Source organism: Triticum dicoccoides, chromosome 1A (assembly GCF_002162155.2).
Source record: "Triticum dicoccoides isolate Atlit2015 ecotype Zavitan chromosome 1A, WEW_v2.0, whole genome shotgun sequence".
Classification (NCBI taxonomy): domain Eukaryota; kingdom Viridiplantae; phylum Streptophyta; class Magnoliopsida; order Poales; family Poaceae; genus Triticum; species Triticum dicoccoides.
The window spans coordinates 546629568-546642784 of record NC_041380.1 but is presented as its reverse complement, the minus strand read 5'-3'; the positions used below and the strand labels follow the sequence as shown (position 1 = coordinate 546642784).

At 44.0% G+C, this 13217-nt stretch overlaps 1 protein-coding gene across 2 annotated transcripts; it reads left to right on the top strand.

The window, feature by feature from the left end:
* Positions 1-6636: 6636 nt before the first annotated feature.
* On the top strand, positions 6637-11260 carry LOC119287924. 2 transcript variants are annotated; one of them, XM_037567541.1, is made up of 14 exons: positions 6637-6923; positions 7098-7188; positions 8154-8343; positions 8434-8582; positions 8662-8837; positions 8924-9049; positions 9134-9267; positions 9502-9577; positions 9655-9941; positions 10023-10209; positions 10281-10409; positions 10476-10717; positions 10801-10873; positions 10950-11260. In XM_037567541.1, the coding sequence occupies exons 9-14, from the start codon at positions 9661-9663 to the stop codon at positions 11061-11063; spliced, it is 1026 nt and encodes a 341-aa protein (XP_037423438.1). In that variant the 5' UTR covers positions 6637-6923; positions 7098-7188; positions 8154-8343; positions 8434-8582; positions 8662-8837; positions 8924-9049; positions 9134-9267; positions 9502-9577; positions 9655-9660; the 3' UTR covers positions 11064-11260. The 2 variants fall into 2 exon arrangements, with proteins under 2 accessions (XP_037423438.1, XP_037423442.1); XM_037567545.1 differs by lacking the exon at positions 9502-9577.
* The last annotated feature ends 1957 nt before the right edge of the window (positions 11261-13217 follow it).

Below are 13217 nucleotides of genomic sequence, written 5' to 3'. Positions count from 1 at the left end.
CATTAGTCATAAAGAACTCATATACTTATTGCAAAAATCTAGAAGTTATCAAAGCAAAGTATTACGCGCATGCTCCTAGGGGGATAGATTGGTGGGAAAAGACCATCGCTCGTCCCCGACCGCCACTCATAAGGAAGACAATCAATAAATAAATCATGCTCCAACTTCATCACATAACGGTTCACCATACATGCATGCTACGGGAATCACAAACCTTAACACAAGTATTCTTTAAATTCACAACTACTCAACTAGCATGACTTCAATATTATCACCTCCATATCTCAAAACAATTATCATGCTTCAATCTTTTCTTAGTATTCAACACACTCAAAAGAAAGTTTCACAAATCCTGAATACCAAGCATATTATTATTAAGCAAATTACCATGCTATTAAGTGACTATCAAAATAATTTAAGTGAAGCATGAGAGATCAATAGTTTCTTTAAAACAAATCCACCACCGTGCTCTAAAAGATATAAGTTGAGCACATAGAGCAAAATTACTACGCTCAAAAGATATAAGTGAAGCACATAGAGCAAAACTAATACGCTCAAAAGATATAAGTGAAGCACATAGAGTATTCTATCAAATTTTAATTCATGTATGGCTCTCTCAAAAGGTGTGTACAACAAGGATGGTTGTGGCATACTAAGACACAAAGACACAAATAATACAAGACGCTCCAAGCAAAACACATATCATATTGGTGAATAAAAATATAGCTCCAAGTAAATTACCGAGTGGACGAAAGAGGGGATGCCTTCCGGGGCATCCCCAAGCTTTGACTTCTTGGTGTCCTTGGATTATCTTGGGGGTAGCATGGGCATCCCCAAGCTTAGGCTCTTGCCACTCCTTGTTCCATGATCCATCAAAAGAATTCTCCCAAAACTTGAAAATTGGTATGTTGACTTTTTGCGTAGACTCCCCGGCAACGGCGCCAGAAATCCTTCTTGCTACGTCTTGAGCTTGCGTTGGTTTTCCCCGAAGAGGAAGGGATGATGCAGCAGAGTAGCGTAAGTATTTCCCTCAGTTTTTGAGAACCAAGGTATCAATCCAGTAGGAGCCCACGCTCAAGTCCCTCGTACCTGCACAAAGCGATAGCTACTCGCAACCAACGCGATTAGGGATTGTCAATCCCTTCACGGTCACTTACGAGAGTGAGATCTGATAGATATAATATTTTTCGTATTTTTGGTATAAAGATGCAAAGTAAAAAGTAAAAGCAAAGCAAGATTAAAGTGATAGAGATTGATATGATGAGAATAGACCCGGGGGCCATAGGTTTCACTAGTGGCTTCTCTCAAGAGCATCAGTATTCTACGGTGGATGAACAAATTACTGTTGAGCAATTGAGAGAATATCTAGGCATGATCATGTATATAGGCATCACGTCCGTGACAAGTAGATCGAAATGATTCTGCATCTACTACTATTACTCCACTCATCGACCGCTATCCAGCATGCATCTAGAGTATTAAGTTAAAAGCAGAGTAACACCTTAAGCAAGATGAAATGATGTAGAGAGATAAATTCATGCAATATGAAATAAACCCCATCTTGTTATCCTCGATGGGAACGATACAATACGTGCCTTGCTGCCCCTTCTGTCACTGGGTAAGGACACCGCAAGATTGAACCCAAAGCTAAGAACTTCTCCCATGGCAAGAACTACCAATATAGTTGGCCAAACCAAACGGATAATTCGAAGAGACTTGCAAAGATAACCAATCATACATAAAAGAATACAGAGAAGATTCAAATATTATTCATAGATAGACTTGATCATAAACCCACAATTCATCGATCTCAATAAACACACCGCAAAAAGAAGATTACATCGAATAGATCTCCACGAGAGAGGGGGAGAACTTTGTATGGAGATTCAAAGAGAGAGAAGAAGCCATCTAGCTACTAACTATGGACCCGAAGGTCTGAGGTAAACTACTCACACTTCATCGGAGAGGCCATGATGATGTAGAAGCCCTCCGTGATGACGGCCCTCTTCCGGTGGAGCTCCGGAACAGGCCCCAAGATGGGATCTCGTGGATACAGAAAGTTGCGGCGGTGGAATTAGGTTTTTGGCTGCTGTTCTGATCGTTTGGGGGTATGTGTGTATATATAGGAGGAAGAAGTACGCCGGAGGAGCAACGAGGGGCCCATGAGGCAGGGGGCGCGCCCTAGGAGGGCGCCCCCCACCCTCGTGACCGCCTCTTTTGTTCCTTGGAGCAGGGTCCAAGTCTCCTGGATCACGTTCGGTGAGAAAATCACGTTCCCGAAGATATTATTCCGTTTGGATTCCGTTTGATATTCCGTTTCTTCGAAACACTGAAATAGGCAAAAAACAGCAATTCTGGGCTGGGCCGCCGGTTAATAGGTTAGTCCCAAAAATAATATAAAAGTGGAAAATAAAGCCCAATATAGTCCAAAACAGTAGATAATATAGCATGGAGCAATCAAAAATTATAGATACATTGGAGACGTATCACCGGCCAAGTTGGCCCCGCCGCCGTCGCCCAAGCCCAAGCCGCGCCTGCACGCAAGCGGTAGGGCAACGTTGTCGTGCAGGGCAGGAATCCGGCCGCCCCCTCCGCGATGGCCCACGCTCCGGGCTACAATGCGGCAGCGCGATCCCGGCCGGCGGCGGAGAAGGTCGGCAAGGTCGCGGACGTAAAGCGAAGGAAGGTTCTGGCTTCAAAGAAGCCACCTTCTTCACCTCTCGCTCCATCCCGCCGCAAGGAGGTGCTCCGGCGATGCCGTTCAACGGTGCCGCTCCCCTCGCGTGCGAGGTGTTCGACGAAATGGCCGGAAGGTATGCGCCTTCGGTCTTGGTGATTCCCTTTCATTTTTCGCCATTATTCTCGATAGCGCGTGACTTGTTATCGTTCGCAACAGCGGTGGTTCGAACAATGGAACAACCGAGTTCATGAACTTGTTGGACACGAACGCGGTTGACATTGATCAAGCCCCTTTCGAACCATTCGAGTACAATGAAACAGAGGCCGGCGTGGATGATCATGGTTGTGCGGACGAATTGGAGGAGATCGAAGCGGAAGCGTTTGAGCAATCGCAAGCAAAAACTGGGAAAAGCATAAGATCGTAGAACCGCACGATCTTGGAAGATCAAACTTTGATTCAAGCATGGAGTGCGGTGTCTCTTGATGCTACCACGGGTACATCTCAAACTTCCAAGAGATATTGGCAAAGGACCGAAGATCAATACTTCCGCATTACGGCAAAGTATCCCAATAGGACTCCACGCACATTTCGGTCGCTTCAAGGGCGTTGGGAGAACATCAAGCCTATGTGCAGTCGTTGGGCAGCTTGCTTGGAGCAAGTACGCAATGCACCTCCAAGTGGCACCGTGGAGTCCGACCATGTGAGTTTGTTTTGCCTTTGTTCAAATTGTGCATCATCATATTGCATCATGAGAAGTGATTGGATCACTTTGTTCACATTGTGTAGGAAAAGATTGCTCAACATAGATACAAGGACATGGAAGCTTCGAAAGGCAAAATTTTCAAACTAGAGCACTGTTGGGAGTTGCTCCAAAAGTGCGAGAAGTGGAAGTTGATCGACAAAGAATCACCACCAAAGAGAGGCTCACTTACAAACATGGATGAAGATGAGGATGATGATGGCCCAAGAAATTTGCACAAGCCCGATGGTGACAAGAAGACCAAGGAGAAGATGAAGAGAGAGCAAGAAGCATCAAGCTTGAGGGAGACGATTGATGCCATGTTGCAATCCAACGAGTCGATGTTGTTGAAATCGTTGGAGATTAAGAAAGAGTTGGCCGAGAAGAAGGCGAAGGAGAAGTAAGAAAAGTGGCAGTTGCCCAAGGAAGAGGGGCTGCGCAAAGCTGCCATCGAGGAGAGAAGAGCACGAGCCGCCGAAAACAAATCAATGTCCATGTTGCTCGCCGAAGAGAACAAGATCATGTCAATGAACCGCAATGACATGGACGACCTCACCAAAACATGGCATGATATGGCAAGGAGGGAAATCTTGAAGAGAAGAATGGTGGCGTCGGCTGGTTCGTGCTACAGTTTCGGTGATGTTTTCTCCGCTCCATATGGTGGCAATGTGGATGATTTCGGTGCGGGAGTTGGAACAAGCGCTGGAGGTGGATTCGGTGGCGCCGATGAAATCCAAGGTGGTCTCGATGGCGTGGAGTGAAGATCGATTAAGATGATGCCGGATATGGGCGCAAACCTTTTGCAGGGCCCTCTTTTGCGTTAGCCGTAATGAACTTGGCTTCTATTTACGCGTAAAACTGTTTGTGTCGTTTGAATTTGAACTTGTTTGTGAAATCCTATGTCAAATGCGAGACTTGCAGTTTATCTGTTTGCGGGTCGTCACTGTGGTGTCCGAGCAGAACCCGCATAGCCGACCCGTAGAAAAACATATTCGGCGAATATACTTTTTTACGGATCCGTTTGCGGGGTCTGCATCTGTGCCAGCCCGCACCGGCCTGCAAAAACTGATTTGCGCGAACTGCAAACGCATTTTGTGGACCGGCGTTTTGCGGGGTCTGCTAGAGTTGCTCTTATACGAAGAGAGTATGTAACCCACTAATGTGTCATTCTAGTCGATCTTAGATGCTCCTGCTACGAACTGTAAAATCCGAAAAATATGACATACATTCAAAATTCTTTTTTTGGGCAACAAACATCGCTTAATTTTCTAAGTGCAATTTTTTTTTGTGATGCAATGGTAATTGTGGGTCTGGGCAAAACCTTTTTGGAGCATCAATTTTATTTTTCCCATACCATTTCAAACATTTCCAGTCACATTTTTTTTCTTATTTTGCCAAAAAATCATGTCCAGCAATTCTTATTGCCTCGAGGAATTAAGACCTAAGAAACCCGAGTCACACTGGAAATTCACATATTAGAAAATGCACACAGCCATTATACCAATATAGAGAGGACGGATAGAGCAGGTCCGACAAATGAGGAAACAAGTTACAATTTACACCGAATAATTACTTGTGCGATAGTTTTTCCACTTGTTAGCTGCTGAAAATTGCGTGCCCACTTGACTTTTTCTTTTAGAAACTCACTTAACATTTTAGTAGATATTTATTTTCTCTGCATTTTGGTGACGTTTATGTTCCATTGTACTCCATTCGTTCCATGCACAACAAACACATACTCCCTTCGTTCCTAAATATAAATCTTTTTAGAGATTTATGTAGTACAATGGAACATAAACACATATTATGTGATGTACATGCCCCTCCATTTAGTCGCATGCATATGCGAGTGTGTATCAAGAAACTGTGCACCCCACGGTGAAGGAATGTGCTGCCAAACTTTTGCGGTGAAGGAAAGTGGTGGTCACACTTTTTTTGTGGTGAACCTCAGGTGAGATTTGATAGGCCGCGCAACGACGAAAGTGCATCGGTCCATGCATGTGCGCGCCATTGTCTTGAGGGCTTGGAGAAGACAAGTCTTTTCTCCCCACAAAAAAGAAGAAGAAGGCAATTCATTTTTATTTCCTTTTTCCTAATTAATTACCAAATACTCCAACATCGAGATCGAGTCAATTCGCAACGTGAGGGTGATGCTTATTAAGCGACAGAGAACAAAATAGTTTAGAGTTTTGCTTTGGTACGTGAGAACGGACGTTTGGCTCTTGGCCTCCATGGAGATCTTTTTTTTTGAAAAACTCAAAATTCAAAATTTTCAGTTTATTTTTTTAAAATATTTTTGGGCAAGTAAACAAGGATGTTACATGTATGTATGTATGTAAAATTTCAGGATAAAATACGTTGAAATGCGACCTGTACAGAAAAGATAAATTCATGGCATGGAAGAATGAACAATATCAAGTGTTAAAAAGCCCTAGATTTGTTTTTTCACAGCCCTCATTTCAATGTATTTTGTCCTAAAAAAATTACACACATGTGTGTTATGCCTGCATGTATATCTGTATTTTTTTCAGAATTTTTCAAAACGTAGAAAATATGAAATTTGACAAATTTTGAAATTTTGAAAACAAAACCAAGCTCCATGGAGCTCGGCCTCCAAACGCAATATCCGTTGGTACATCTACTACCACTATAAAAGAAAGAGAAGGGCAGATCCAAACAATCTCACCCATCGATCATTAAGATCTAATGGTCTTTAATCATTTTGTGTTTAACGCTACCAACCACGCAACAAGCCAAATCGATCGCTAATCGCCCCGCACTAAAAATCGCTTCGCAGACAAAAAACAAAAACCGCCCCGCCGCACGACCTCCTCCTCCTCCTCCTGCAGACCGCGCCGCCGCGCGCCGTTCGCCTCCCCGCCGGGCGCCGCGCGCCGTTCGCCTCCCCGCCGGGCGCCGCGCGCTTCGCCTCCCCGCCGGGCGCCGCGCGCCGTTCACCTCCCCGCCGGGCGCCGCGCCCCGTTCGCCTCCCCGCCGGGACGGGAGTCCGTCCTCCTCCCGCCGGGCGCCGCGCCGTTCGCCTCCCCGCCGGGCGCCGCGCGCTTCGCCTCCCCGCCGGGCGCCGCGCGCCGCGCGCCGTTCGCCTCCCCGCCGGGCGCCGCGCCCCGTTCGCCTCCCCGCCGGGACGGGAGCCCGTCCTCCTCCCGCCGGGCGCCGCGCCGTTCGCCTCCCCGCCGGGACGGGAGCCCGTCCTCCTCCCGCCGGGCGCCGCGCCGTTCGCCTCCCCGCCGGGACGGGAGCCCCTCCTCCTGCAGGCCGCGCCGTTCGCCTCCCCGCCGGGACGGGAGCCTCTTTTGATATGCCTCCGCAGATCGCACACGAACTGACGGAACTGCCGGTCCGCCGCCACAACCACTACGCTAGGCGACCGCCGGGCGGCCGGCAGGGCTGTTGCCGCCGTCGCCTCGCGCGCGTGCGCACGGCGCGCCGCCAGTCCGTAGCGACGAACCCCTCGCTTCCTCTCCCTGCCTGCATCCCTTCTGTGTAAGTTCTGAATTTTCTCATCGACAACAGCACAACTGACCGCATTGATTCAGTTTCAAATACACAAGCACTGATTTTGTAAGCAACAGCCAACTTCTGAATCGTCTCATCTCTGAACCTGAAGTGCCACTGAATTCATCTTACAGGTTATGTCTCCTTTTTTTACTTCTGTAGGTTCTGTCACTCTGATTTTGTAAGCAACAGGCACGGTTCTTCTCACTGTCCAGCAGGCTGCACTATTGCAGAAGCATACTTCGGCACCTAAGTAAGTATTTTCACCACTTGACTTTCTTATTTAATTATTGGTTAAGTAAAGACTGGTTTGCAGCCAATTATGAATTGTTTAGACATGAGAATGTACAATTTTTTATTTAAGTTTGTGATGGGAGAATGTTTATAAATTCTGAATTTGTTACAGTAAGCAATATGTATAACGAGTAGTATTCTAAAACTTGAACAATTTCATCAATGAACTATATAAAAACAAGCTAAGAAGCAAGATGGGGCAAAAATACTTGAATGATTGCTTGGTCACATTTGTCGAAAGGGATTTCTTCTTGCAAGTTAAGGATGAGGACATCATCACTCATTTCCAGAGCATCAAGGATCGCAAAGTTATCCTGTAATTTGCAAGCTTTTTTTATCATTTACTATTTTCTATCCTCTATATATCTTGATTTTGCCATCATATGTTGAATAATTTTTTACTTCTATATGTCCAACAATACCAAGTTATGATCATTTTTTATGAATACAATATATTATGTGGTATCTTTTATATAGTTTCGAACTATTGCAATACGTTGCTATAATCAGTTTTACGCACCAAAAGGAAGGCTGTAGGCCTCCAAAAAAAGTTTTCAAATTTTGAATACACGGTCTTGAATTCCTGGGCCCGCCCCTGGTTCTCCCCGTCTTCTCTCGCCTAGATCAGATAGATCTACCCACGTCTGGTCTATTGCAGTGGCGAAGCCGTCAAATGACTAGAGGAATTTAGCAAGTCTACGTAACTACTAGATGCATGCACACCCCGCTGCTAAACAAATTACTTAAAGCTCACCGCTGCACAGTCCATGTGACATCATTGCCTGTCAGGGCTATCAAAATTCTTAGATGTCAGGCTTTTTAACCTTTTTTTTTGCATGTTGCATATGAATTATGATACTATTCCCAGGAAACTTTTTATACCTATATTTAAATCATAGTTGTATATGAATTTCACTTTTGCAGAGTGTGTTAGTCATAGATATGGATATTGTTGACCATAAAAAAGAACCTATCAACAAGAGCCCGGAGGTCATGTCGTCGGAAGAGACTACAAACTCAGCAAGTCCTATACAGCCTTCAGATGTGCAGATAGGAATAACCAATTCACGTCATAGCAAACCAAGAAGAGCAAATACAAATATTACACCACAAGGTACTTACATTCGCAATGATTATCAACCTTTTCATTTCATTGGGTCTTTTTTATATGTAACTAATTTGGCTTCATGTCGTCCCATGACAGATTATATTTGCACATTGGATGAAATTTCCATTATTAATTCAATCATGTCCTTACCTGAAAAAACTATGTTAGTGCACATCAATGATGCATTATTATCAAATGCGGAGATGAGGTGCCTTACGCATGATAAAGTGTTTTTGCGCGATAATGTAAGTCAAACCACACAAACTCTCATAATTAAACATTAGTGTCTTGAAATTTAAATGTATTCTATCTTTGAAATTACAGGTAATAAATGCATACATATACTGTATAAGTGCCCAGGACCATCTGCAAGATAGAGCGGGTGGAAAGGTACATATTGCAAGCACGTTTGAGTCTTCCCTGCTAAAGAAAGATGAGATAGACCCGGCAACACATCGCCACATTGTAAAACAATGAATACTTTTTTGGCGCATGACATGGTCAGTCTTAACTCACTACTCTTAAATATAATAATTAAGCACATTTTTTACCTGAAAATGGTTACGTGTTATATTTATTACTTCAGGTATTCCTTCCAGTTAACATCGAAAAATGCCATTGGTATCTATCAGTAATCAATGCGAAGAAACGAGAGATACAGGTACTGGACTCGCTTGGAGTTGGAATGAGCCGAAGTGACCTCACTAACATGGTAAATGTCTACTTCTTGTGTTTTCCTTCATACATTACATTCTCTTTTGCCTAATATATGTAGTGACATTTTTCCATTTAATAGTTACAAGGACTTGACCAGCATCTAAAAATCGCATGCGAGATGCCGGAGTTTAAGAGAGGTGATAGGTGGCAAGACCTCGATGTTACGGATTGGAAAGTCGTGGAACAGCTCAAAGAGCCAATGCAAACAGATGGGTATGATGAACACATCTCATAATCTGAACTGAATTGTAGATAATTTTATGGTAGAACAGAAAGTCTTGTGAAAACAATATTGTTACAGAAATCTGGTCTTATTTGTTAGCCAAAACATTGAGGTAATAGATACATTGGACGATGCATGGAGACTTGTACAATGAACATTATTACTTTTTTAAATACTTTATTTATATTGACATGAAAGCCTAAAGGAATATTTCGATATTGTAGCACGTCATGTGGATTGTTTATGTTAAACTTTATGGAGTATTGGACATGAGATATTTTGTCTGATCAGTTCACTCAGGTATCTCTTTTTTCTTAATAGCATATTTCATCTCAAATGGTGCTTTTTAACCAATTATTTTTAATTACTATATGCAGGAGGACATGAAAGAATTTCGACGAAAATTAGCTGTCATACTATTGGAAACAGAACTTAATACGTTAAAAGGAAGTCCAAGCTATTATGAGCCTGACAATGAAGAAAATGTATCTGATTCTGATGTTGAGTTCCTGGGGGATCGAAAGCGTAAGCGGCAAGATTCACCCGATAGAGCCAAAGACAAAAGCCCCCTTCCGAACCCTATCATCGCTGCCGCGGACCCGCATGATTTAGTTGACGAACTATGCAACCACATCATGTCAATTAATGATGCTGATTCCCTGGAGTAAGCAACATGTCTAAGAAGTATAAAGTTTCAATGTGCACTATTACAATGTTACAATTATTAACAGTTTGTTACCTACAGGAAGGAGTGGGTGCGAAGCTCTAAACCCCATCCGATAGGATTAAGTCTCAGAAGGATTCAAGGTATACTCCACAAGGATCAGCCGTTGGACAGTGATTGTTTCAACATGGCTATACGTATACTTGCACGTGACAAGGCCTTACTGCCAGTAGATCCTCGAGTGCGCTTTATGGATCTACAATTTTGTGTAAGTTACCCCAGGTCACAAACTATATTAGTATTTTCACCATCATGTTTCTTGACCATTTTTTTACCCAGACGTCCGTGATCGAGGCCGCCCTCGCTTCTGCACGAGATTTAGATTCACGGGTACAGCCAGATATTCAGGCGCTAGCATCGTTGCTCCGTAGCTCGACTGAGATAGACAACATATCATCATGCAATTGGGTAAGTTTGGTCTATTTTATATGGTTGTCGTGATTAATGTTTGTTCTGAATGAGTGTTGCTTGTAGATATTGCTCCCTCATGCATTCCTTGGCCACTACATCTTGTTCGCAATCGACAAACATTCACGTCAAGTAACTATTTTGGACCCAATATTTCCGCCCTTATCCCCAGAGAGATATGCGTTAAAATTTCAGAGGGTTTCATTCTACCTGAATGATGCACTCGAATTAGCACAACCGGGTTGGAAGTCTGATACATTTGCCTGGCCACGTAAATCACTACTTGATGTTCCGATGAGCCTAGACCGGTCAGTTACTCTGAAAATCACTATGCATGTTTTAGATTTATTGTCATAACCTCCGAAGATAACGATAGTGTATTCATCTACAGGAATGAATCTGGTTATTTTGTTTTCAATTATATGCTCTGGCATGGTAACAAATTTGTTCGTCCAATTTACACGGTGAGTATTCTGTATCACACGTTCATAAAAAGTTTGAAGCAAAATTGCATCCTAACATCATGCATTGCTCATGTAGGATGGTTATGAGTTGAGAAAGAATATTTTGATACACTTGCTCGAGTATGATGCGAATGAAGCTGAAGACAATATCCCATATGATGTACGAGAAATTCTCAAGTGCCTCAAGTAGGAAGTTAAGAGATGATAAACTGGACTTGATATCTACGCATTGGTTCACACTGTAGTTTTTTTTTATCAAAATTTATTTTTCATCTCCAATGGATTTGTTTGCTGCATTTGCCATATGTTGTGGCTATTTATTTATAGACATGAATTTTGCGATGCAATATGTTTTGGAGACTGAAAAAATTAAGCTCCGGCACAGCACATATGCAGCCATTATCTTCTTTTCAATTTTATTATGCTCTTTGGGTTGGTAACAAATATGTGCAAAGGCATGTAAAATATATAGTCTTCCGTCTGTCATAAAACTCTCGGTCGGTATCCACCGACCCATTGTTGTCAAAACCTACCTATATGGATTTGCATGCTACTTAATAATGCATATGCAATTCATGTTGGGGTCTGAACAAGGGAATGGACACAAAAATTGACGTGTTTGTCTTCTATCTCTAAATAAAAAAGGCTATATATGCAAAGGCAGGCTTGTTTCTCTTTTCTTGATTTGTAATATTTTTCGGTGCAACCAAACTATCTTTATATGCATGTTATTCTCATATATATTTGGATATTAGTCGAGACGTGTATTTGCACGTGCATGCTTACTAGTCCCCTTTAAGAGTGTATGCTCACCACAATCAAGCCGAGATTGATTGAGCACGTGCACTGGTCGAAAACATCATGGAGAAATTCGCAACAAAAAAAAAAGCATCATTGAGAAGACGACCAAAGCAGTAAAGTGTGCAATGGAAGACACTTGGTTCATGCAGCTGACGTGAGTGACAAGGGAACGGCGACATCGCCACTGAAATTTCCTTCAATCAATCAACCTCGCTAAAATTCAGGATGCATCACACACAAGCACGCCCGGCCCTTCCAAATCAAGGACCGTTCAAGTTCATTCATTCCCGCTCTATACTCAACCCGAGGAACAAAGCGACGACGACACACAAGCAGAGCTCCGATCCCTGCATAAAGATGCAAAACTTCTCCGCCGGAGAAAACCATGGAACCACCGACCCTGCCTAATGCCCGACGCCAGGGCTCGGCACGGACCGCATGAACCGCGCGGTCCTCGAGAACCCCCTCGGCGCCGCCGCCGCCGCCGATGCCACCTCACCGCCATCGTTGTTGTCGCCATGGGGGCTCGGCGACAGTCTGAGCACCAGGCCGCCCTCCAAGTGCATCACCTTGCCGCCCTGCTCCTGGTCCTGATCCGCCACCGGCAGCTTGCGCGCTTGGCACGGCGAGCAGCGGAGCAGGACCAGCAGCAGCAGCACGGCGAGGAACGGCCACACGCCCCTCTTGTTACCACTGGTACGAGTAGGAGAAGGAGAACCCATGAATGATGAAACTGTAGGACGACGCTGCTCTGCCTCTGCAACTGCTCTTCTCAGGGAAGAGCCCAAGGAAGAAATGGAGCTCGTGTACGTTGAAGAAATGGCTGGCTAATGGCTACGCTGCCAGCCTTGGCAAAAGATGACTTGCTCTGGAGCTGATGGTGCAGAGAGCCGCGCTCTCGCTCGATATATATAGTGAAGGGCACCCGCGACCGCGAATGATTCCAATTAAGCTCCCCGTGTGGAGAATTCTTCGTGACCAGCTGCCGGCGGCCGGCCTGAGAAAAAACGAGCTTTGTTTTCTCTGAAACGGCGCAAGTAGGCGTAGTAGTCCAGTTTTATTCCATGTTTTGTTAAAGCGATAGTCAATGAGTTCCTCGTAACTGTAAATTATGGCTTTGCTCCATGTCATGTGGAGAAAAGGCTGCCCTGACATGCATAGATTAGTTACTTATAACTGGTTCTGACCTTATGATCAAGAACTTGTCAACCAGCTGACTAATGAATTTTCTATGTCCAAATTAACCCCGGGATTATTAGCATGTAGGGGTAACTGATTGCTGGTTCTTTAAACCGACACTTTCGAGAGACTACATTTGGCGGCATAAGAGCAACTCTAGCATATCCCGCAAAAACGTGTCCTGTAAAATAGTATACAGTTTCCTCTAAAACGGATTTATGGTATCATTTGTATGTTGGCAGAGCAGAACCCGTATAAATCGATTGAATTCACAACAAGGTCCCTGCAAAATAGCACAAAGTACCCTCACACATAAAAAAGAAAAGCAATTGGATCCTCCATGCACTGACCACGCAAACCAAAC

Excerpts from the sequence above, each read along its gene's own strand:
- LOC119287924 (XM_037567545.1), top strand. The coding sequence starts at position 9,661 with ATGAAAGAATTTCGACGAAAATTAGCTGTCATACTATTGGAAACAGAA. Across the intron at positions 10,410-10,475 it reads ACATATCATCATGCAATTGG|ATATTGCTCCCTCATGCATT; the intron begins GTAAGTTTGGTC and ends TGTTGCTTGTAG. Across the intron at positions 10,874-10,949 it reads TTGTTCGTCCAATTTACACG|GATGGTTATGAGTTGAGAAA; the intron begins GTGAGTATTCTG and ends TTGCTCATGTAG.